This window comes from Trachurus japonicus, chromosome 18 (genome assembly GCF_045865225.1).
Source record: "Trachurus japonicus isolate A0001 chromosome 18, Traja_1.0".
Classification (NCBI taxonomy): Eukaryota; Metazoa; Chordata; class Actinopteri; order Carangiformes; family Carangidae; genus Trachurus; species Trachurus japonicus.
Genome location: NC_140924.1, coordinates 17,668,462 through 17,693,263, shown reverse-complemented (window position 1 = coordinate 17,693,263; position 24,802 = coordinate 17,668,462). Strand labels below are relative to the sequence as shown.

General features: G+C 40.7%; 2 protein-coding genes and 1 long non-coding RNA gene across 3 annotated transcripts in view; all 3 read left to right on the top strand.

Moving 5' to 3' along the window:
- LOC146969051 (Fc receptor-like protein 5) overlaps positions 1-24,802 on the top strand; it is a 101,043-nt gene that overhangs the window by 852 nt on the left and 75,389 nt on the right. The window contains exon 3 of the mRNA XM_085760172.1: positions 947-1,219. Within this exon, the coding sequence (XP_085616298.1) occupies positions 947-1,219 (273 nt within the window). The remainder of the gene's footprint in view (positions 1-946; positions 1,220-24,802) is intronic.
- On the top strand, positions 1,268-5,327 carry LOC146969057 (Fc receptor-like protein 5). Its single transcript, XM_085760446.1, has 8 exons — positions 1,268-1,271; positions 1,582-1,785; positions 1,960-2,235; positions 2,348-2,623; positions 2,744-3,046; positions 4,075-4,338; positions 4,651-4,902; positions 5,004-5,327. Exons 1-8 carry the CDS (start codon positions 1,268-1,270, stop codon positions 5,138-5,140), a joined length of 1,716 nt encoding a protein of 571 aa, XP_085616572.1. The 3' UTR covers positions 5,141-5,327.
- LOC146969056 (uncharacterized) lies at positions 5,348-6,377 on the top strand. The gene is made up of 4 exons (XR_015034310.1): positions 5,348-5,433; positions 5,668-5,718; positions 5,842-5,898; positions 6,235-6,377. It is a non-coding gene; the product is annotated as an uncharacterized LOC146969056 (long non-coding RNA).

Below are 24,802 nucleotides of genomic sequence, written 5' to 3'. Positions count from 1 at the left end.
TTTAATTTTAAGTTTTTTTAAAGTAAATAATTGGATGGCTACTTTCTACTTTTACTTGAGTCATATTATTGTAGAGTATGAGTACAAAGTAAATCTACTCAAGTACTGAGTAAATGCTGAGTAGGCTAACTTATGATTTATTCATTTAAAAATGAAGGCATGAATGTAATCAAATACACAATATCTTTTTTTAAAGTAATGGACAAAGACATTGCCAAGTAACAACACTTAACAACTAAGCCAATAAATGAAATATGTACATAAATGAACTACAATTAAAAACTGTCTGTGACACTGTGCCTGTGTTTTTTTTTTTTTTTAACTAGCTGTTAACTAGTGTTAATGTTTATCTGTAAGGGGTCCACGATAATGCTATTAATGTGGGTGATCTAGAAATGTCCTTAAATTATTGAAAATACTGCACTTGCTCATTCACCAACAATGCAGAGATGTCAGTTCTTGAGCACTTTTGACCAATGCATGTCGTTACTCTCTTATTCCAGTGCTCTAAGTCAAACGTCACTAGTGGCTACATTCATTTGGTGAAACGCAGTCATGTGACAGAGCCTCTGTTTGAAGTATCTTTGTCAAAACAAACAGGATTGGATCAGTAAAAATAAGTAACAGAGTAATGTAACGGAGTGAAAGTACTGCTTTTTCTTCTCAATTATACTCAAGTAAAAAGTATACTACATTAAAACTACCTGTACAAGAACAATTTATCCAATCAGTTACTCTAGTAAATTTACCGGGGTAAATGTAGTGCGTTACTACTCTTTTATACAGTCTATGATTACGACCCACCTCTAAATTCTGACAAATCATTTTATTGAGGGAGACACTCATTTGCGTCTTGTAAAGTCTGAATTATGGTAACTTGGAGCTAACATGAAAAATTCTTTGCACTGAGGTTTTATGACTAACATCTTTTCTCTAAACTCAACAGCTAAACCAAAGGCTGAGTTGAGAGCTGATGACCGAGAGATCCCAGCAGGGGGCAGTGTGACACTGACCTGCTCTGTGAAGCCATCAGATGGTTGGATCTACAACTTGTACAGAGATGGTCGATATTATACAACTCTGACGACACAAGATGCTGTTTTCCTCTCATCTGGAGGAATCAGTGTGTCACAGGGAGGACTGTACAGGTGCAGAGGAGGAAGAGGAAACCCAGTTTACTACTCAGAGGACAGTGATTCAATCAGTATCAATAACATTGGTGAGTTACATGAATGTTTTTCAGAAAATAAAATTCAGAAAAACCCAAATGAGTATTTATATTAGTTTAATTGATGTTGGTGAATCTTCAACAGTCAGAAACAGAAACTTGATCACAAAGTCCCTATGAGAAAGTTTTGCTCCTGATGCACAAGTGTTACTTTTCTGTCTGGTCATTTTGATGCTTTAAGTTGTTTAGTAATTTTATGTTTTCTTATGTAATTCAACTAATGCTGTTCATGTGTTGTTCTTTTGTTAACCTTAACTACAGGTGATTCATATTAGATGTAACAGCCAAGACAGTACAGTATGTAATGACTTTCTGTTTCTCTTAGAGTAAATGTGTGTTTTTGACATCAACAGTTCCCAGCACTGTGACTCTGCTGCCCAGCTGGTCTGAGATCTACAGAGGAGAGAAGATCACTGTCAGATGTGAGATCCAGGGAGGTGGAGACACTGAGTGGACGTATGAGTGGAGAACAACCAGCTCATACAAACCTCCATCACTCAGAGAATTCACTATCAACAGTGTTACTGAGTCTCACAGAGGAGACTACAGCTGTAGAGGTAGAGGAGACTATTTGTTAACACAGTGGAGCAGGAAACTGACAGTATCAGGTGAGTTAAACTGTCTCTCACTCATTCTGAAATAATTGTTTCTTAATGTTTTTATTGATCTAATTAGGATTTGTAAATATTGATCTATCAATCACTTGTTTTGTTTTTCTGTGAACTGAACAGTAAACAAACCCCGGGCCTCACTGAGAGCCAGTGACAGAGTCCTACCAGCAGGGGGCAGTGTGACACTGACCTGCTCTGTGAACCCATCATCTGGTTGGAAATACAACTTGTACAGAGACAATGAACTCTCTGAATCTCTGAACCCACATGATGCTGCTTTCAAGACAAGTGGAGAAATCAGTGTCTCACAGGAAGGAGTCTACAGGTGCAGAGGAGGAAGAGGAGACCCAGTCTACTACACAGAGGACAGTCAGGAAGTCAGGATTTTTAACGCTGGTGAGTATGGAAATAATAAACTAATTTTATATTGGTGGAAACTAACAAACATAATATCTGATGTTAAATGAACCTTTTATAATGTCTCTGTTAAATTCTTGACCATGATCAGTCCCAAACAGAGCTGTTGTGACTCTTCAACCCAACTGGTCTGAGATCTACAAAGGAGAGACGATCACTGTCAGCTGTGAGATCCAGGGGGGAGACACTGAGTGGACGTATGAGTGGAAAACACCAACCTCACTCCAACCTCCAAATCAACATGAATACAGGATCAGTCCTGCTTCATCATCCCACAGTGGAGACTACAGGTGTAGGGGCATGAAGAAAAGTGATCGACTTACTCCAACAGAGTGGAGTGATTCAGTCAGACTGACAGTGTATGATGGTAAATCACATCATGTTTCATTTAAACTGAAAATCTCAACAAGTCATTAAAATGTTTTTGTTCCTTTCTACTGAAACTGTATCATATAGTTTGTCCACATTGTGTCCAACTTCCCAACAGTCAAACCCAGGCCTGTCCTCACTGTGTCTCCATCATGGCTGAGTCCTGGAGCCTCAGTAACTCTCAAGTGTGAGCTTGGACTTAAATCTGCAGGATGGAGGTTCTTCTGGTTTAAGGCTGTTCCTGATCCATCACAGCTCTCCTACCGCTCTGAGCTGCTCCCTGGTAGCAGCAGTGGGACTGAACAGGATTCCTACATGGTCCATGGTCAGACACACACAGCAGGATATGTGTGTCGGGCTGGAAGAGGAGACCCAGTGGTTTACACTGAGACTAGTGAACCAACGTTTGTCTGGTCTGGAGGTCAGTTGGTTGTTTCTTTGTGTGTTTTCTGTGAAGAATCAAATGTTCAGTCATTACCTGAATTCATCCATGTTCTTGTCAGTGAACTTTTCCTAAAACCAATGTTAATGCTGCAAAACAAAGATTTTTAAGTTCATGGTCCCAGTTGAAGAAACGTACTGACTGTGGACCAGGTTAAAGGGATAGTTCAACATTTTGGCAAATTGGCCCATTGCCATAATCGCTATAGTCATAGCAGTAGGTTCATTACCTTTAATTGTAGGTGTAAGCTATTTTCAGTACGGCGGAGCGCAGCAGCTGGCTGCTCAGAGCTATGGAGGCTAAGGGAATTTCTTGGTTTCCCTCATTAAACTCATCAAATTCAACATCCCAAAACTCCACAGCGCTTTTGTAGACAAGTTGTGACCTGCACAACCACCATGCTATGAGATAATGGCGGAACGATACGAAACAGAGCCGTTTTCGAGGTAAATACAGGGTAAATACGGAGACTGCTTGCTGAAAAACTGTCCCTGAACGCAACGCGCATCAGCGGTTTTGTATGAATTTACCTCGAAAACGGCTCCGTTTCGTATCGTTCCGTCATTATCTCATAGCGTGGTGGTTGTGCAGCTCACAACTTGTCTACAAAAGCGCTGTGGAGTTTTGGGATTTTGTATTTGATGAGTTTAATGAGGGAAACCAAGAAATTCCGTTAGCCTCCATAGCGTAGCCCTGAGCAGCCTGCTGCTGCGCTCTGCTGTACTAAAAATAGCTTACACCTACAATTAAAGGTAACGAACCTACTGCTATGACTATAGCAATTATGGCAATGGGCCAATTTGCCAAAATGTTGAACTATCCCTTTAAGATCTAAGATCCCTCTCTCCTCGTCTCCACATCCATGAAAACATGTCAAACCGAACAGCAGCTCCTTGATTATTCTGTTTCTTCATCTTGTTCCTGCTGATGTTTCTCAACAAACAACAGATTAATAAAGGAATATGTACAATGAACTTGTTTTAATGTTAATATCTTGTGTTGTTCAGATGTTGATCCATCAGCGTCTCTCACAGTGAGTCCTGACAGAGTGCAGCACTTCACCCATCAGGAGATCTTAGTGAGATGTGAGGGAAACTCTACTGAGTGGAGACTGAGGAGGTTTCCTAAGAGTGGCAATCTTACCTGTTCTGACCAGAGAATAAAGAACGGATCCACATGTAAAATTTCCACATCCCAGCCCAGTGATGCAGTTTACTGGTGTGAGTCTGGATCAGGAGAGTTCAGCAACACAGTCAACATCACTACACATGGTACATTTTATTACATTTGACTTCTAGAACATGATTCATTTATTTTATTGCACCATGTCATCCACGGTCTGTAACATAGATGAGTTCTTATCCAATCAAACTTTAACTTCACTGTCCAGTCAGTCTTGAGTGGAATTGCTGCTAGTTGTAAATAAAGACATTGAAATATCAGGTCTTAAATTCAACATTGTCACTGAATGAGGATAAAAACATATACATGTCATGTATATTCATCATTGTTTATCAGCTGTTTTTTAAAGGTCTGCACCAGCTGATCTCTGACTGAAGCTTCATGTTCTGACTGTTTTACAGGTCGTGAATATTCTGATATGATCCTGGTGAGCCCCGTCCATCCTGTGACTGAGGGAGAGTCTGTTATTCTGAGCTGTAAATTCTGGACAAACAAAAATCCTTCCAGTGTGTTTTTCTATCAGAATAACAAACTGATCCAAAACGACACCAGGACGGAGCTGAGGATCTCTGCAGTGTCAAAGTCTGATGAAGGTTTCTACAGGTGTGAGTCCTCAGGACAAGAGTCTCCACAGAGCTGGGTGTCAGTCAGAGGTGAGTAGTGTTAAAGTGTCTGATTATTTTTCTTTTTTGTACATTTATCCGAGCTGTAGATCTTGATACTTTATTATTTAATTTTTCAATATTTCCAACAGCTGGGCCCAAACCTGAAAGCTCTTCACTTCCTGTGTGGCTGATCGTTAGTCTGATTTGTGGAATAGTATTGATTATTGTCGCCCTGCTTTTTGTCTGCAGAAGATCAACATGTGAGATATCAATTATTGATCACTGATCAGTTCTGTTGTCACATCATAGAGCAGTGCCTCAGTTTTTAATATGAATTCTACTCTGCTTTTCACAGGTCCATGTGTCAACAGGTTTGTACAACAAACTCTCATCTCCAATTAAAAGCACTTCTATTTTTCACATCTTCATCATGTTTTACTTTGAAATGTTCCTGCTCATCACTGCTAATAGACGTTTTTTAAACTCCATGTTTCAGACTCACTCAGACTCAGAGAGAGAATCAGGACTCAGTCCACCATGATGAAAACCAACAACAGGTTTATTCCTCTCTCCTCCACGGTCAGTTGTTCAAGTAGCTTCCAACACTTTCACATCTATTTGTAACTCACAAGAGACACCTGGAAATATTTCTGATCAGTTTGCTTCCAGTTGTCAGACTGTATTCATTCTCTTTGCTGCTGCAGTGAAAGTAAACCCAGTAATAAAACACGTTACTGAAGAAGTTAAGTTCAAATCACTATCACAGACATGAGGTGACTGATGTAACTTTGTTTCATTTTGATTGGCCTATAGGTGACGCCTGTGTCTATGAATCAATCAGAGGCTCTGAAAACACTGGACAAGGTTCAATATAAACCTTTACTAACGTTTAAGACAATAAAAACATAATCCTTTTAACTCAATGTTACTAATATCACTTCTTCTGTTGAAACTGATATAAAATATCTGCAATGTTCATCTCAACAGGTCAATGTGACGGTGCAGAGCAGAGCTCTGACTATATGAATTTAGATCCAGCCACAGGTACAAACATTAACATCAGCTCTTTAACTTGTTTAATCGATTTCTCTTCAATTAGCTTTTTTCTTAAACAAACTTTTTTGTCTTGATTGTGACTTTTTATTTCTTCAATATAACCCCTTGAAATATATAAATGTTCCATATCGTTAAAGAGAATTTTGAGTTTATATTTTCTGTTCTCACATCTAAATTACACCTTTATTGGTGTAATAACTTTTGATCGAACTATTTGAACTTTGCTGACGCCACATACTGTAGAGATTGTGATTTTTTATTTAAATGTATCATTTTATGTATTTAATACTACATTTACAGTAGTTTATTGTGATTTTATTCCAGGTCCATGAACAGAAGAACATCGTCGACAAAACAAGAGAAACAATAAGACATTTTATAGAGGTGAACAACAGCTTATATTTTTTTTTTTAAAAAGAGAAAGTTTAGGTTTATTTTTCTTTTGCATATGAAAGAGTATCGAATGCATTTTATACTGTATTAATATATTACATTTCTATGTGAAGTGTTTGTACCATAATTTGTAGTGCAGGTTTCTCATCATTAAACATTTTGTACATGTTTGGTTTTATTTTCCTCTGTTGCTCAGTTTGTAGTACATACTGTATGGTGCCGCTGCTTGAAATAATCCCAGAGGAAACACTTGTTATACATTTGTATCTGGGTTTGCTTGTAAATATTATTGATGCACTTTTTTTTTAATCTTGGAAGATAAACATAAGAGATGTGGGACATTTGAAAAACCTTTTCTGGAATTGTCCTACTGTAAATTTTATTTGTATATATTTTTTTAAATATTTATTTTGCATTGTATTCTCATTGTTTGAACTTAAATCATTTGGATCTGTGAATAAATACATTGTAGTAAATTCAAAAACCTTAGTTGGATTTTTGATTAAAAATATTGACTCGTGCAGGGGCTCCCAAACTATTCCATGCCGATGGTCCTCCAAATAGCATTAGCTTCTTTGCAAACCCACCAAGTTTTGAGGCTTGATGTCATGACGTCATGAATTATATTTTGTCTGGCAGGAAATTAGAAAGATTAGCATGGCAAATAAGGTTTTGAGATGTTATATTATTATTGTAAATCACATTTCATAATAATGCTCAAAATATAATTAGATTTTATTCTGTTATTTGAATTTTTCCTCACCTTCCCTCCAATTTGATGAAGACCCCCTATAACACCGGGGCCCTGGCCACCACTTTGAAAACCACTGGACTAGTGCACCTTTACTGGAGAGAGGCCACAGATGGAGCTCATCATAGAGCAAGTTGGAGACTGTCCTCCAGTAAAAATCAAACCCATTGGTCGTTTGTTCACGACCCATAGTTGTGTTTTATTGTAGAGCGACATCTAGTGGCTGCAGTATTTATGACAGGAGCAGAGGGAGAAGTGTAGTATAGTGACGTATTGTGCTGTTGCTGCTTCCTTATTGTCCTCTCCACCTCTTGATGTGGTGTTGTTATACACAGCTCTGCCACCAGGTGTCACAATAGGTGAACAGCAACAACCTAACCCTTAATGAGTCATTACTTATGAGGCCGTTTAAGAAATAATTCACATTTACTCATACACACACTACTATAGTCTCTTACACATACTATTATGTTCATACACACACACCATTATGTGAGAGTGTATAGTGGTGGTATCTCTGTGTGAATATGTGTGTGTATCTGAGTATAATAGTGTTTGTAAGGGAGTATAGTGAGTATAATAGTGTGCATGAGATTATAGTAGTGTGTGTATGAGTATAGTGTGCAAGAGAGTTTGATTGCAAGGGAAGTAAATTCTCAGTTTCTGATTGGTTCTTTACAAGACTGCTGGAACCAGGAACTAAATTCAGTTCTGGGTTTTTTTTAAGTTGATCTCTTTTGATTATTTTCCACCATATGAAAATATAAACATATGGGACACAATGGTCACAGAATTGAGGGATAAAGCAGTTATTAGATGTGACTGAAAATATGGTGTTGTGCAGCCGCTTCGTGTTTGCTCCTCAGGTCGACCAAGTCTCGGCTCTTCCTCCGCCGTCAGGTGGTGATGATCGTAATGGGGACAATGCTTTATCCCACTGCTGTGAATATAATTATATTTTTATATTGTGGAATACAATCAAACGATTTCATGTAAAAAAAAAAAATGTATTTATTAAACCAGGGATCTCAGATTTCAGAACAGTCCTTTACCCCAAACTCAACAAGAGATTTGCATGTGATAAGCATGTGGTGGTGGTATGTTAGAGTGTCTTCTTACAGGTCAACTTCCTTATGTCTTGTATCCTTGTTCACTGGAGTGGTGTCTGATGGTTTATATTTTAGATCGATAACACTTCTAAATTATACCTGACTTCACCCTTACATTTTGTCATAGTTTTGACCTTTAAAAAGATGTTTATCAGTTTGCATGTAATGACAGATATGTCTTTTTCATAGTCCAATGTTGTGACTAACGTTCACCTCCGACTGTTTTTAGGCACAGCAGTTTGATCAGGCCCATTCAGACCAACACCATCCAGCAGAATGACGCTGGCTTATGATGACAGATAATATCATTCTGGCTCAGTAGATTTGTGTAAATGACAGATATGCTAAATACTGTATGTTGGCCTTGTGCTAAAAGGAGGAAAGAAAAAAAAACGTCTATTCTAAATGAAGCAGATGACTTCCTCATCTCAGGCTCAGATCTGCGTTTTCAGATTTAGCTTTATTCTTGGAGTTCAGTTCCTCAATCTCAAAAATGAGTTGTTCTGAATAACTGGGGTGTATCAATGCCTCACTGGGTAGATCATGTATCACCTCAGTGTTTATCTAAGTGGCTGTGGGTTCAAGTCTGATGCATGGCCCTTTGCTGCATATCATTCTCTGTCAATATCACACCCCAGACCACACCATCACCCCCCCCTATCTCCCTCTCCCCCTCTTCCTGTCACTCTTTCACAGCAGCAGTGGCTCAGGTGGTAGAACGGGTCGTCCAATGATCAGAGGGTTGGCGGTTTGAATCCTGCTCTGTCCCAGTTGCTGCCGTAGTGTCCTCGGGCAAGACACCTTACCCACCTTGCTCCTGATCGGTCGTAGTTTGCACCTTGCATGGTAGCTTCTGCCATCAGTGTGTGAATGTGTGTGTGAATGGGTGAATGTGTGTATGTACTGTAAAGCGCTTTGGGTATCGTTTCAGATGGAAAAGCGCTATATAAAATACAGACCATTTAACATTCCAAAAAAAAAGATTCTGATATGAATTAATTGACATTTAACTAAATTAACCCTCGTGCAAACTCTCATCCTCATCCTCAACGGGCAGAAATAAACAATAATACAAGAGTAACTGAACTGTTCACTCAGCCACAGGATTATCTTTACCATCTCTTTACCGAAAACAAGTTGTGCAGCAGCTCCAAGAAAAAATGGTGGCAAAAAAAGAAGAAGTTCAGCGTGAGATGTCAATCAAATGACATATTTCACACCTAGCTCACCACATTTACCAGAGGGCAGTGGGTAGAGCTCAAGAACACAGTGGGAACGTCTGTGACAAATTTTCTCATGCTCAATATTTGCTTGTTGTTTTTTTCATGATATCTCAGATATGAACCACCAGCTTCCTTATACTACTACCCGTTGTTAAAATCATTTAACCATTTCAAACACAGTATTCAAATTGCTACATTATCATTTTGCATTTTGCATTTAACTAGAGCTCTACCACATGATACATCCTTTATTGTACTTGTAAATGAGACTACTTCTTCTTAACTCTGGGAACATGGTGATGAAACTGCATAGCTCTTTCTATCACAGCAACACATCTGAATGTGTGAAGAGGAACTTATTCTTTCTCACACACTAAGAAGCAGTCAGTCAGTCTCCTTGTTTCTCCTCAGGCCCTAGTTACTAAGGTTTAAAGTTAGTTGAAGAGAATCAATTATATTTCACACTGCACTGATTAAAACTACATTGATTAATTGATGTTTTCACAAATATTAGACCTGGACATGTTAATTGGCCATATGACAGAATTGAATAATCTTGCCATAGGTAACATCAGTATTTTGATGCATTCAGTCAGCTGGTTCTCAAAGTTGCATGGCTTGTGTGTAACTGTATGGATCCACACTGCAACTGTCAAAAAATACTTAATATAAGGAGTAACTGCTGTTGCTATCTTTATTGTGCCCCCCTCCTCCTACACACAGACACACACCAGATGAAGCAGCCTAGGACACTTTTTAACCACAAGACCACCAGGAAGCGTTGGCCTGTGAGTTTTAGCAGACTGTTCAGGGGTCGTGGTAACTGTGGTTGAGTGTCAGTAAAAATTCTTTCACTTCTAAACAGATGCTTTACACTGTACAGAAAAACTATTAAATTATAATAGCTACTAACTGTAGAGCAGGCTAGTTTCTAAATGGAGTTGAATTGAACTGATCTCTACTGTATATGCTAAACCACTGAGAAATCCAAAAAAAAGTATAAAGTTGTCTTTGACTTGTATGTAGTTCTGTTTTCTGAGACTGTATGTTTTTCATGAGTTCAGTCGTACAGTCATTTTCTTGCCTCCTTTGGCAGAGAAGATCCACAGATGCTAAACTGATGTTATGAGCTGATTTTCATCATAGTGCTGTAATGTGATTTCATGGGCTTTTTAACACAATACGGCTTCTTGAATGAAATTAACTCTGACCCTAACCCTAATTAATTTGAGCAATACACACACTGTACAGAGACGCACAGATGGTATTTCTGAATTACAGACTCTCCTTGTGATTGCCTGCTGGACTAATAGTGTACCTCAAAATCTTTCTGTGGCCACTGGATTTAAGTGTGTTGAAATTCACCATCACTTGCTGGTTCAATAAACACATGATAGTTGTGCAGTTGGTTACGGTTAGATTCACCTCCACATGACACTGTGTATGCCATGTTTACTATTTCATTGTCACTGATCCACTGATATCATCACCACATGTTTTGTTGTGTCAGTTAATAAGATTTGACAACACTTTATGCACTATGGAGAGTACTACTGTATGCACAGTACTGCACATACTGCACACAACACATGTGATGATGACAATAGAGGCATTACGGATGCAAGAGACACAATCCTTTGCACAAGAGACGAGATGATATATATACATATATTTCAATGGGCAGGAAGTGTAAACATGACAACGTGTGCTGTGGTCAAAGCCATGAAGTTGTCTGAGCTGTGTGTAAAACGGAAGGAAGAACAGAGAGGCTGAACTCAGAAAGAGAAGTTGAGACGAATTCTGATCTCATTTTTGTATGAAATGTAACTTCTTCTTTATCGTCCTTCTCTCTTTCTCTTTGCTGCGTTATTATTTATGCAAAGTGGAAACGTTTCCCAGAAGCAGAGAGCAGAGGGACGGTGTCGGTGCTGGATGTGAAGATGGGCCACACTTTGCTGTGTGTGCTGTCATCACTCTGTGAGTACATCAGTCATTTTATAATTCTGTGTTTTTCAGATTCATGATTTTAGCATCTTAGTGGTTTTGTTGGCGTGACCATGGCTGCTGATTATTCTTTGTTCAGAGTGGTGGACTAAAAAGAAAAACCAGACTGGTTATCCTGGACACATTGTTCAGGACATGCAGACTAATGTAATATACATTAGTGAATAACTATATATTTATTTGCTGTATTTCATATGAAATGGATGTTTCCTGCCTCTTCAGAAATTTACAGAATATTGTCTCTTATTTTTTGGGCTTCAATGCGTTTAATCGATAGGACAGTTGAGAGAGACAGGCAATGGGGAAGCAGAGAGTGGGGGAATGACAAGCAGCAAAGGGCCACCGGGGGAATCGAACGGGGGCCAGCTGCAGCGAGGGCTGTATCCTCTGCATATGTGGTGACTGTTCAACCCAGTGAGCACTTGTTTCATAAATTTGTGTAAAAGTGAGAGCTGCCTCTGAAACTCCACCTGGTTCATAAAGGCTGTAGTTTATGATGATGTTTGTCAGATTGATCATTTCTGATCAGGTTTCAATCTTTATTTTAGTGCTGAATATACTGTTGTACGCAGAGACAGAAGGTAACTACTGTAGTTTCTTTTTCTCTTCTTCTTTCTTTTCTTTCTTATCTTACTTGTAGTTTTTTAAATCTTCATTTCCTATTTTATGACCGACCGTCACTCTTAATCATATCCTCTTTGTGTGATCATGGATGCTATTTATTTTACATACCAATACATGATGAGAGAAATACTCAGGGTTGTAAAATCATATATCTTTCAAAATAATTCATAGTCTTCATCAGTGGCGTCATTTGGGTATGGTGTATGGCACTCGCCATACCTTGACTTTGGTAGAAAATGTTCAGAGTACTGGCACTTATAGATTTTAACCCCTGGCGTACCGGGACTTTTTACGGCGTACTGGGACGGCGTACAGTGTCCTGTTGTAATTTTCTCTGACCGATTCGCGATAGTGTTGCCTCTTTCTCACCTGCTCCTCTCTCTCTGTCTCACTGAGGGGCGGGGCTGCCTCGCGCCGTGCGCTGTGTCTGTGAGAGCGCGTGTACGAGTGCACGCCGCTGCATCATAGATGTAACTCCTGTATAACTCCATGTGCTGCAGACGTGAATGTGGAGCGACTAAAACCTTCGTGAGTTATAAAGCCATCAACATGACTTCCCAGTGGTGCCTGCTAACAACTGAGCCTACCACTTATTCTACATGCTTAAATATGAGTCATATTTCAGTGCTTGTTTGGCTAAAACTAGCTACTTAGAGCACAGTAAAATGAAAGCTCTTATTTGAGAAACACTGTGAAGCTGCTGCAGTCATCTTGTTAAGAACAGGCTAATGACAGCTGTCTGTGGAGTGTGGAGGCTGTTTATCTTGTCACAAATCACAAAAACTTCGAATTGAGACAAACAAGTCCCAAGCCCATCTCTAACATTAGGCTACCTGAATGTAGTGAAACACAGCAGCAACAGGAGGAATCACTCATTCAATTTAGTTGTGAAAATTTTAATTTGTTTCCAGATTAAATTTATTCTGACTTTGCTGTTAAACTTTGCTGTTCTTACTGTAGAAACATGTACTGTAGATTAGCAGTGAATGAACTCATTTTGCAATAATTTGTTGACACAAAAGAAATTAAAGCAGAAGTAAGTGGTCCGGTCGTTTTCGCTAATGCTGCGTTCCAGGCAGGCTTTTGAAATCGTAAATTACAGCTTCAAGTCACAACTTACGACTTTGTAGCGTTTCAGGCAACCCACTCGTGTTTTTCCGACCTGTTTTACCGGTGAAAGTCACTATAACGGCCACTCGTAACTTCCGACCGGTGAACTCGTACCAGATCGAACTGGTACCACTTCACGGTCGGAAAAATACGAGTTACCTTGAACGCACCATAACAGTCCTCGTCGCTACGTCGCCACATTCACGGCGTTCCTTGGCTGCACACACAGCCCTGCATGCCGTTCTCTCTCCTCATTGGATAAAAACTGTTACTTACTTACTTAGGCCTTTGTGTTCCTTTCGGAACATAGGCCATTGATGAATTGTTTCCACCCTCGTCTGTCCTGGGCCTTTCTCTCCAGCTGTTTCCACGTCAGTCCCTGCATCTTAAGCTCTTGTTCTGTGCTCCTTCTCCAGGTGTTTTTTGGTCTTCCTCTGCCTCGCTTGCCTTGTGGGTTCCATGTCATTGCCTGTTTGCTTATTGTTGTGTTGTTTCTTCTTAGTGTGTGACCTATCCAGTTCCATTTCCTCCTTTTCAGCTGTACCTCCACTGTATCTTGTTTGGTGCGTTCCCATAGGTTGATGTTACTGATTTTGTTTGGCCAGAAGATGCCGAGGATGCGTCTTAAGCAACGGTTTAGGAAAGTCTGCAGTTTATTGACAATGTGAGTGGTGGTCTTCCAGGTTTCGGAACCATACAGCAATACTGTCTTAACGTTGGAGTTAAAGATTCTGAGTTTGGTCTTCAGGGAGATGTTTTTGTTTTTCCAGACTCTATTTAGAATGTTGAATGTTGTTCTAGCTTTCCCTATTCTTGCCTTCACGTCCTCCTCTGTCCCACCATCCACTGCAATTACACTTCCAAGGTAAGTGAATTTATCGACCTCTTCCAGGGCCTGGCCCGTGATGGTTATGGGATTTGTGTTTTTGGAGTTAATCCGCATGATTTTAGTTTTTGGTCCATTTATTTTGAGTCCGAGTTTAGCTGCAGTTATTTCCAGCAGCTGGGACTTTTCTTGCATCTGTTGGTGTGTATGTGAGAGAAGTGCAATATCATCCGCGAAGTCGAGGTCCTCAAGCTGGTCTGTCATACTCCACTGGATGCCTGTTTTTTTATTGTGGGTTGTTTGTTTCATGATCCAGTCTACGCATAGGAGGAAGAGGAAAGGGGAAACCAGGCAGCCTTGCTTCACGCCAGTGAGCACCTTGAATGTTTCTAGTGCGCAACCTTGGTGGAGCACTCGGCATTTCATGTCCTGGTACATGTTCTTGATGATGTTTATGTACTTCACGGGGATTCCATAGTGTGCCATGAGTTTCCATAGCAGCTCACGGTCTACACTGTCAAATGCCTTTTCAAAATCTATGAAATTGACGTAGACAGGTGTGTGCCATTCTATGGATTGCTCTATGATGATCCTGAGGGTAGCAATTTGGTCACTGCATGATCTTTCGTTCCTGAAACCGGCTTGGTTTTCTCTCAGCTCATCATCAACCCCCTTTCGAAGTCTCTCCAAGATAATGCGATTGAGCACTTTGCCTGGTGTTGATAGCAACATGATCCCTCGGTAGCTGTTGCAGTCCCTGAGGTCTCCCTTCTTAGGTAGGATAGCGATAAACCCGTCTTTCCAGTCTGGTGGTATGTTTCCTTCCTCCTCCCAGATATTCTTAATCAGTTGGTGTAGCATGGTGGTTGAGGTTTCAGTATCTGCCTGCAGAGCCTCTGCTGGGATGTCATCAGGCCCTGCTGCCTTGCCACGTCGCAGTGCCTTGATGGCTTTCTTAACCTCAGATCTTGTTGGGGGGGCACAGTTGATTTCCAGCATCTGTGCTGCTGGTGGGATTTCTGTCTCTTGGACTGGTGGTGGTCTGTTGAGAAGCTCCCTGAAGTGCTCTGTCCACCTCTGGTGTTGCTCTATTTTGGTGGTCAGTAGTCGTCCCTGTTTGTCCCTAACTTGTGTATTTGTCTGTCTAAATTTTCCAGCTAGTTTTCTGGTGGTCATATAGAGTTCTTTGAGGTTATTTTTTCCTGCTGCTTCCTCTGCTTCTCGTGCCAATGCCTCGATGTAGTTCTGTTTGTCCTGTTTAGCGCTCTTCCTCACCTCTTTGTTTGCTGCTTCGTATTCTCTGTGGGCTGCTGCCTTTTTTGTCCGGGTCTTGCATTTGTTCAGTGTGTCTTTTTTTGCTCGCCTCTCTTCTATTCTTTTCAGTGTATCTGTAGATATCCAGGGTTTATGGTTTGTTTTCTTTTTCCCCACCACTTCTAGACATGTCTCCTTCCATATGTTTTTCAGGCTGGTCCAGTACTCTTGTGTTGGTTTTTCTGCTTTTTCTTCCTGCAGTGCTTGGAACTTGTTCTGCAGAGTTGTTTGATACAGTACAGTTGTTCCTATGTCCTGGAAAAGCTGGATGTTGAACTTTGTTCTACTGTCAGAGGGATTGTTGCAGCGCTTGAGCTTGAGTTGGAGTTTTGCAGCCAGTAGGTGATGGTCTGACCCAGCATCTGCGCCCCTCTTAACTCGGACATCTTGGAGAGAGCGCCTGAACTTCCTGTTTATGCATATGTGGTCGATTTGGTTTTCGGTAGTGTGGTCAGGTGATATCCAGGTGGCTTTGTGAATATGTTTATGGGGGAATACGGTTCCTCCTATGATCAGGTTATTATCAGCACATATGTCTGCAAATCTCTCCCCATTTTCGTTCATGCTGCCAATGCCTTGCCTTCCCATGACCAGTTCGTATCCAATATTGTTGTTTCCAACCTTGGCATTCATGTCACCCATGAGGAGGAAGATGTCTTTTTCTTTCCTGGCCTGGAGTAGGTGTTGTAGGTGGTTGTAAAAGTTGTCTTTTAGTTCGTCGTCAGTATTGTTGGTGGGTGCATAGCACTGTATGACTTGGAGGTTGATTCTTTTATGGGTGGTTTGGAATCTTGCAGTGATTAACCTGGAATTGATGGGCTCCCAACTGATTAGGGCTCTCTGTGCTTCTTTGGAGAGCATGAGTGCTACTCCCTCCGTGTGTGGTGCATTTTCATCTGTGTGTCCAGAGTAGAGTATGGACTCGCCACTGCTCAGTTTCACTTCCCCCGTCTGGAGCCACCTAGTCTCGCAAAGGCCGAGGATGGAGAGCTTGTATCTCCTCATCTCTTCTGCGATGACTGACGTCTTCCCAACTGTGAACATGGTCCTAATGTTCCATGTGGCGATGTTCGTTGGTTGCCTAGGAGATAGAAGATTCCGACGCAACCTCTCCATATGGTTTTCAGCATGCGTCTTCATTGTCTCTTTAGCTTGTGTGCTTGAAGAGTCTTCATCTCTTAGGCAATGGGGTTTCTTACTCTTCATCAATGTTTCTGTAATCATTTTAATCCACTTCACAGGTGATTGGCCTGTGAGTTTCACCATTGCCCTATTGGCCAGCTTGACCTGTTTCCACCTCTCACGACGGGGACGTTAGGGTTGGACTTTGAGAGCACACAACACAAATATATCACTTACTTCTGCTTTAAGACAGGATACAGACACCTTTTACGGAGTGGATAAACTTCAAATAGCCTATTCATTTGTCTTCAGAGATTATTTACAAATGGATTTTAACAAGAAAATACTTGTTAAAAATCTTTGTAGAAGGTGAGTCAGGGTTCCCACGTGTCCTGGAAAAACCTGGAAAATGGTTATCCAGTCATGGAAAACACATGGAAATTGAGAAAATGTGTCAAAGGTCCTGGAAAAGCTTGAGTTGTCCTGGGAAATTATTTATCACACTATTACATCAGCTACCAGCTCTGTTTGACTTTTTCAGACCCCACTAATGATTTATTTTCCAAAGTTATATGAACCCTTGTGTCCAATCCATAGCTTGTGTCCAATCCATAGCATTGATAGCTAATTCAAAAAGCTTCGTGATTTTGCTCTCAAATCACACCAGATTGCTGCATTTCAATTTACAATGCGCACAAATTTTCGGCCGTGGGGCTCTACCCCCCGGACCCCCCGGGGAGGGGTTGGTCCTTGCCATACCTTGTCTAAAACTGAAATGACGCCACTGGTCTTCATGTTTCTGGACCGTGTTGTGTTCATGTATGTGAACCGAATGATGAACTGACCCTCAGATCAGAGTCTGTTACCTTCATACAGATGAGTTTTCTTTACATGTGTTGGTCTGCTCATCTTACCAGGGTGGGGTAGTGACCCATCAGACACTGATGAGAGAGAGTTAACAGATAGTTATTAGCTGCAGTCCTGCATGCAGCACAGATGATCTCACCCAGCTGACATGGTGTCTCTTGTTTGATTTGCCAAAAGTAAGAAACTGTCAAATGTTGATTGTTGTTACTTTATATTGTTTTGTTTTTTTCCTGTCCTGTCTTGTATTTTTAACTGGACCCAGAGTCTATACTAATAAATTATCTATCTATCTATCTGTTCCACATATAGATGGGTGATATGTTGCAACAACTAATTTACAGGCTGAGCAACTTTGTACACAAAACATGTTAGAAAAAATGCTGTGAAACTGCATTTACTAAAGAGTCTGTTATTGCATCCATTTTTAACTTGATTATATTCACATGAACCAGTTAGGGACAGACTGCCGTGTTTCCACTGCAGGAGTTCCTGGTAAAGGGAGGGGGTATAGGAACTTCTACAGGAACCGTCCTCTCACTCGGCCCCAGCGTTGCCAGGTGGGAAATGTAGGATTATCGTACCAGAGGCATAAAATTATCGTATTTTGAGGGAAATTATCGTACACCTTTTATAACCAAAATAACAAGCATATTGATGCACTATAGTCAAATATGCTGATGCACTATAGTCACTCTAGTGTATAATAGCGTCCTATGGGCACTCACGGCTTTGTAACGTCAGTACGGAATGGATTCACGGCACCACATCAGCAGCAGCCCCCCCCCCCCCCAAGTGGGGTTGTCCGTTTTTTTTACAGTCGTCACGCAGTGAGGATTATTTTGTGGTCTTCTAACTTGTCGGGAAATAAAATGAGAAAAATAAAATGTTTGGTCATCCAATCCTCAAGAGCAAATAGACCTAATTATGATCACACAGTTTATTTTAGTGGTGGTAGATTTTTAGCTCTCCTGAAGCCACACATTAAAAAGACAACAACCAATTTGATCCGGCGGCTGGCGCGCGCACACATACACACACACACGGACGGACGGATGGATGAACAAAATTTCAGAGTCATGATCAACATGACATGATGTCGAATAAACGTGCGGCGGTTTCGGGCAAAAAAAACAACAACAACTCAGTGTGCAAGGGCCTTACTGTCTCCTTCAAGGGCCTTACTGTCTCATTTCCCTGCATTCTTCTGTTTTGAATTCCGCTCGCTTGACTTCTGGACTCGACCTGAACGTCTCATGGGGCGGGCGCAGCTGACCATTCAGCCAATCATGCTCGTTTTTCTGAGACAAACGCATGAACGTCACTCGTGATTGGCTGGAAACTTGTCACATGAGAACAGATGCCTTCAGGGTTCACAAAAAAAATCCGGCAGATAGTTGCGGCAGGCTGATTACAACCACACATTCACGAAATGGTCAAATTATCGTACATTTGGCCCTTTTTGGGATTATTGATCGTACATCGTACAGAGGGCCAAATTATCGTACAAATACGATAATTATCGTACACCTGGCAACACTGCTCGGCCCTCTCTGTGGCCGTGTTTTTTTTTTTTTTTTTTTTTTATATATACAAAACATACAAATATTCAGACATTAAACATACAATAAATAGACAAACAAAAATATATACATATATACACTGAAAGGGGTACCAACACTATATCATTAGGCTATATATTAAAATATATATACTATATCATACATATATACTATATATATATATATATCATATATCACACATACTCCATTACTACATAACGTAATATATATAATACAATACATATATCATAGGTATTATTAAATAGTTGTTTGCAATAATTTATAATATTCTAAGGTTTTTATAGCTTTTCTGTCTTTCATATTTTGTAATAACTGCATGTAATATCTTGTTTCTATTTTAAACTCATAAAAATATGGTTTTTTGGATGACCATTTACATTTCTGGATATAATATTTTCCTTGTAAAATAAAAAGATTCAACAAAAACAATTCCTTTCCCTTAAGTTTTTTTTCATCATAAATAAGAATTATATCTTTTTTTTTTAGTTTAATCTTGATGCCTGTCAAACATTCAAACATGTTTTCTAGTTCTATCCAAAACAAATGAGTATAACGACATTCAAAAAAAAGATGACAAATATTTTCCTCCTCCTGTTCACAAAAAGTACTAATATTTTTAAATTTAGAGATGGCCTGATTAACAGGGTAAATTGAGTGTATAATTTTAAAAGAAACTTCCTTAATTTTGTTTGTGACACAGTATTTGTTACTTGAAGTCCATACTGAGTTCCAATTTATATCTATGTCTGCAAATTTTGAGTTCCACAACAATTTAGCTGCTGGAATATTAATTTCTTGGGAAAGTTTCCTCAAGTGTCTGTTGGTGCATTTTTTATCTGTTAAATCAACACCATCTAACATAAATTTTTCTTCAAAATGAACAATTTGCTGTGGTCTATTATCACCTCTTAATAACATCAACAGTCCCGCAGGTATAGCGTCAAATATTATGGCAAACTCTTTCGGTGTAATTGGGAATACATACTTACTTAAGAACTCAGAATAACTATACAAGTGTCCATTTTCATTCAACAACTGTGTCAAAAACATTATATTTTGGTCAAACCATCTCTTAACAAACAAAGATTTATTCTTATATCGAATATTTTGATTATTCCAAATCAGACATTTGTGTGGCGAGAAGTTATGTTTATAAACTGATATCCAAGAAAGTAAAACTTGTTTGTGGAAATTGGCCAGATTGACAGGAAGTTTGTCAACACTATAGTTACAATTTAAAATAAATTTAATTCTCTGTGGCCGTGTTTCCACTGCAGAGTAGGACCCCGCAGCGTCGTCATGAGTTTCGATCGCCGCTTAATCGCTGTGCGACAGTTTCGACCGTGACGTCACCCAGGCAGGTCACAAGCACATGCACAAAAATCATAACAACAACGAAGAAGGATGGAAGGAGCTGAGGTGGTAGCCGCGTTTCTGGTTTGTGTGTTTGTGCACATGGCGGTTGATTGTAATCCTGCTTGAGTTTTTTTTTTTTTTTTTTTTAACTTTTCACGGCATTGTTTTGCGGCGTGATGGATCCCCAGTGTGTCGAGGTGCGCTGATATTTTCATTTCACCGCGATGACTCAAACCCCCTCTGAATCTCCTCGGTGCAGTAGACTACAATCAATGTCTGCACCTCACCGTCGGTCCATTTGTGTACATCTTCCTGCTGTTTTCTTGTTGCTTACAGCGGTGTCTGCTAGGCTAATGCTCCGCTTCTTCTCCCCTTCTGCTCCCCCTTTTAAAAATGCCGGTTGTTTTGGTGCTTTCTGGTAGCGTCAGAGCCTGCTCTAGCTTTAGCCAATCAGTGCCGGGTTAACCTCGAGACCCACCCAAGGGGGCAGTTGTCGGTCTGAGAAGTGAAGCTCACTTCCGCGTTCAAAAAACTGCAATCCCCTCTTCTTCCTCTGGGGGCTGGTGTCAGAAGGGAGCATTCCCCATAGACCCCCGTGTTAAAATCGCCGACTTTACATCCTCAGTAAACATGTTAAAAGCCTGGTGTCAGAACGTTTTTTCGTCTCAATCGATAGTTTCTACCCCCGCACACACTCTGAGGGGGGTGAATTTTTTTTTAACTCTACAGTTTTACTGTTATTAGGTTAAAACTCTAGCCAATCAGGGCGCGGAAACGTTGAGTGACAGGTCCGAGCAGCTCCGTGGACAGCTGCTTCGAGGCCAGTGGGCGGGTTCTCGGCCGGCCAATCCAACATGGCGCTGTCCAGGCCGCCATATTTGAGTCACAAAAACGACTCCCCAAAACCAATGGGTGACGTCACGGACGCTACGTCCATTCTTTTTACAGTCTATGGACCCACCCGGGAGCTTTTCAGGGCCGAACGGAGTACCTACCCTGGAGTAGGTTGGCCCCTGTAAAAGTTCCTGTAAATGGCCCTGTGGGGGAGGTTCCTGCAGTGGAAACACGCACCAACAGGGCCGGCCCCGTAAAATTACCCCGAAGTTCCTGCAATGGAAACGCGCCTATAGATGTTCCCTAGTACAAATACAGTAACAATAAATAAAAACAAAAAGCATGTTATAAAATAGCAGCATTCAGTTTACAGTACAGTAGAATAATAATACAGATTCATACCGTAGTATGACAGTAGTACAAAAGTGCAACTGTGTCTCGGGCAGGGGATAAAGTGCTTACAATCATCAAAGTGCTTAGAAAGTCCTGGTAGTAATATCTAGTAGAAGCTGTGTTACAATGATAGGCCTAAAGATATAGATTGATCACTTGCACTGCTATAAATGACTAAAAGGTATATAATAATATAAGTAATAATAATATTAAATGTATATAATCAACCTGTGAATAGTGATGGCATTATTCATATTGCTATTTTGTCTAGGTTAGCTATAATAATAATAATAATAATAATAATAATAATAATAATAATAATAATAATAATAATAATTAAAGCCGCAAGCGGCGATGGCGGGCCCTCGCTCGCCCATGCCACCGCGGGGCCTGAGGCACGCCGGGGCTGTGGCGCGGAGCAGAAATGGAGAAAAAACCTGGAAGGAGGCCAAAAATGCAATGTTTCGTTCATCCACCAGGGGGCAGTCACCGCATGTGGTCTGGTGCGTTCAGGGGCGGCCCCTCATCACTCATGTGAAGTTTGGAGTGAATCGGACAAAGCATGAAGGAGTTATGAGCAGTTAAAGGTTCGTCCACCAGGGGGCAGTAATGGGATGCGTGCAGGTGTGTTCAGGGTCAGTCCCTCATCACACATGTGAAGTTTCGTGGAAATCGGACAATGTTAATGTAAAATATGGCACTTCCTGTTTCCACTAGGGGGCGAATGAGTGAGATCGCCTATGAGCATATGGAGACGTTGAGGTCGTGACCCTGGACCTGTGTACCAATTTTCATGTTGATACGAGTTTACGAGTTCAATAAAGCCATCCAAAGGGCAAACGTATTGTCATGGCGAGGAATGGTCGCCGCGTCGCCACACGGACGCCATTACTCGTATCTTCACAGCGTTCATGATGGAGCTTCACCAACTGGTTCTGCATGTTTTAGAAGTGGAATGAAGTTGATGGGGCAAAGTATGTACATTTTCCAAATTTTAGTCCACTTCCTGTTACCACCGGGGGGCGCTATGAGTTACGTGGGAAGTTAATATATCGGGACGTTCAGGGCGGAGCCATCATCATGTCCAGCAAGTTTGAAGTTGATTGGATGAAGTATGTGGGCGTGAGAGCCACTCGTATGGACATGGCGAGCACGCCAAAGTGAATTGAGCGCTGGCAGCCACGCCCTTTGACCTACGGACTCACGGAGCACAAGATAAGCTCAGCTAGGTCTGGAGATGTGGTGTACCTAATTTGAACTTGATCGGGCGAACGCTCTGGGAGGAGTTAATTTTAGGCGGGAAAAATCTACACCAAAATGGCCGACTTCCTGTTGTGTTGAGGTCATGAGGTCAAGAGGATTTTTTGTATATCTGGGTATAATACATATGTGTACCGAATTTTGTGTGTGTATGACAAAGTAAGACGATGGCGATGCCATTGACACGTGTTTGTAGGGGGCGCTATTCAGCCATTTGGCCACGCCCATTTCCAACGACTTTAAAATATCAAATTTTTCGCGAGGCCTGATGTGCATGCCAAAATTCACGCGTTTTGGGGCATGTTGAGGCCCCCAAAAATGCGATTTTAGGGAGAATATAATAATAAACATAGCAATTACAATAGGGCTTTCGCTGGGCGACTTGCAGTCGCCGCTCGGGCCCTAATAATAGTAACAACACAGCAACAATGACAGTAATAACAACATCAACACAATCATATAACAACAATAACAACAGTCAGAATAAGTTATACATTTCTAATAGTGAGTGCAGGTCCGGGTCGATAGCAACCAGTTTTTTAAATGCTTTTTGAAGGTGATATGCGTGGTGCATTCTCTGACTGTGAGCGGCAGGCTATTCCATGTCCTGCAACCCATGACGGATAGAGCAGCCTGACCGAAGGTGGTACGTCTGTAGGGGATAGCACAGTCTCCTCTAACTACTGCTCTTGTGACCTTAGCAGATGGTTGGCTATCAGTACGTTTTATAAAATCTTTCAAGGGTGGGGGAGCCAGATTTTGTGTATCAGGCAGGCTCGTTTAAAATCAACTAAGTTGTTGAAGCTCAGCAGTTCGTGTTTGTCAAGGACGTTACAAATGTGGTGTCTTGTTTGCTTTTTGTCGAATACTTTTAGAGCTTTATTGTAAAGTGACTCGGCTGACTTGAGGGTAGTTATACCTGTAAGGGACCAACTTGTGAGACAGTATTCGATTCGGGAGAGAATTACAGAAAATAAAAACATTCGGGCTGCTGTAGGCTATCCGTCAGGTTGTGTCTGATCTGCTTGAAGTTCTGCAGGTGAAATTTGGTGGTTTTGGATAAGATACTGACATGTTTCTTGAACGTTAGGGTCGAATCTAGGGTAACGCCCAGGTATTTAAAGTGCTCGACTATGTCAAGTTCCACACCATTTACAAACACGTTAGAGTTGGTTATTCGCGTTTGTCGTTTGCTGAACATCATACATGCAGATTGTGCTTTATGTGTTTACTTGATAAACCTGTGGATACAAAGAGACTAAATTGGGTAAAATCTGATTAATGTGAGTTTCCAGTGGCAGTTTTGCTGATGTGACCAGAGCTACATGGAGAGCTACAATATATGCTCATTATATAAATTATATACCTGTAGTCTGATGTAATGTGAAAGTCATTTGTTTTATTTCACGTGATCTGAGTTTTGTTTCCTGAAATGTACTCTAGTTTTTAAAATCATCACGTTTTTGAGCATGAGTTGCTACATTTCAAACTGAATATTTCCAAACTGAATGAAATCTGAGTTATTTGCTCTGGTTATTGTTAACTGGTTATTTTCTGCTTTTTTGACTAATGTCCGCTACTGTATTTTAGTGCTGACGACCCTCTCCTACACTGGACATACTGAAGGTAATTTCTCACTTGCATCATTTATGCACTTTCTATTGCCCTTCATTGTTTCAGTCTAAATGAAATGTGTTCTTGATTATAGTTTAAATGTTTTTCTATTTCTGGTGTGATCAGTTAGAGTCACATTGACTTCACAACCGAGCCGGAGTCAGATGTTGAGTGGTGAGACGATCACACTCACATGTGATATCAAGGGAGGTGGAGACACTGAGTGGCGGTATGAATGGACAACACCCAGGTCAACCACACATGAGACAGATGTTAATTACTGGAGTACCAGTGTTGTTCGCAGTGGGGAGTACAAGTGTAGAGGTAGAAACAGAAAGGACCCGTACTCTTCGACACAGTGGAGTGAAGGCATCAGAAAGACAGTGTCACGTAAGTCATTTATTTGTTCTGCTCTTTTCTATCTACTGGTGTCTGCAGGGAAGAATAAAATAGAAACATTGTATTTTCCATGCAACTGCACTGCCATACAGTAATGAAATTATATTCCAAGG

Coding starts and splice junctions, on each gene's coding strand:
- LOC146969057 (XM_085760446.1), top strand. Junction 4,339..4,650: donor AGTCAACATCACTACACATG/GTACATTTTATT, acceptor ACTGTTTTACAG/GTCGTGAATATTCTGATATG. Junction 4,903..5,003: donor GAGCTGGGTGTCAGTCAGAG/GTGAGTAGTGTT, acceptor TATTTCCAACAG/CTGGGCCCAAACCTGAAAGC.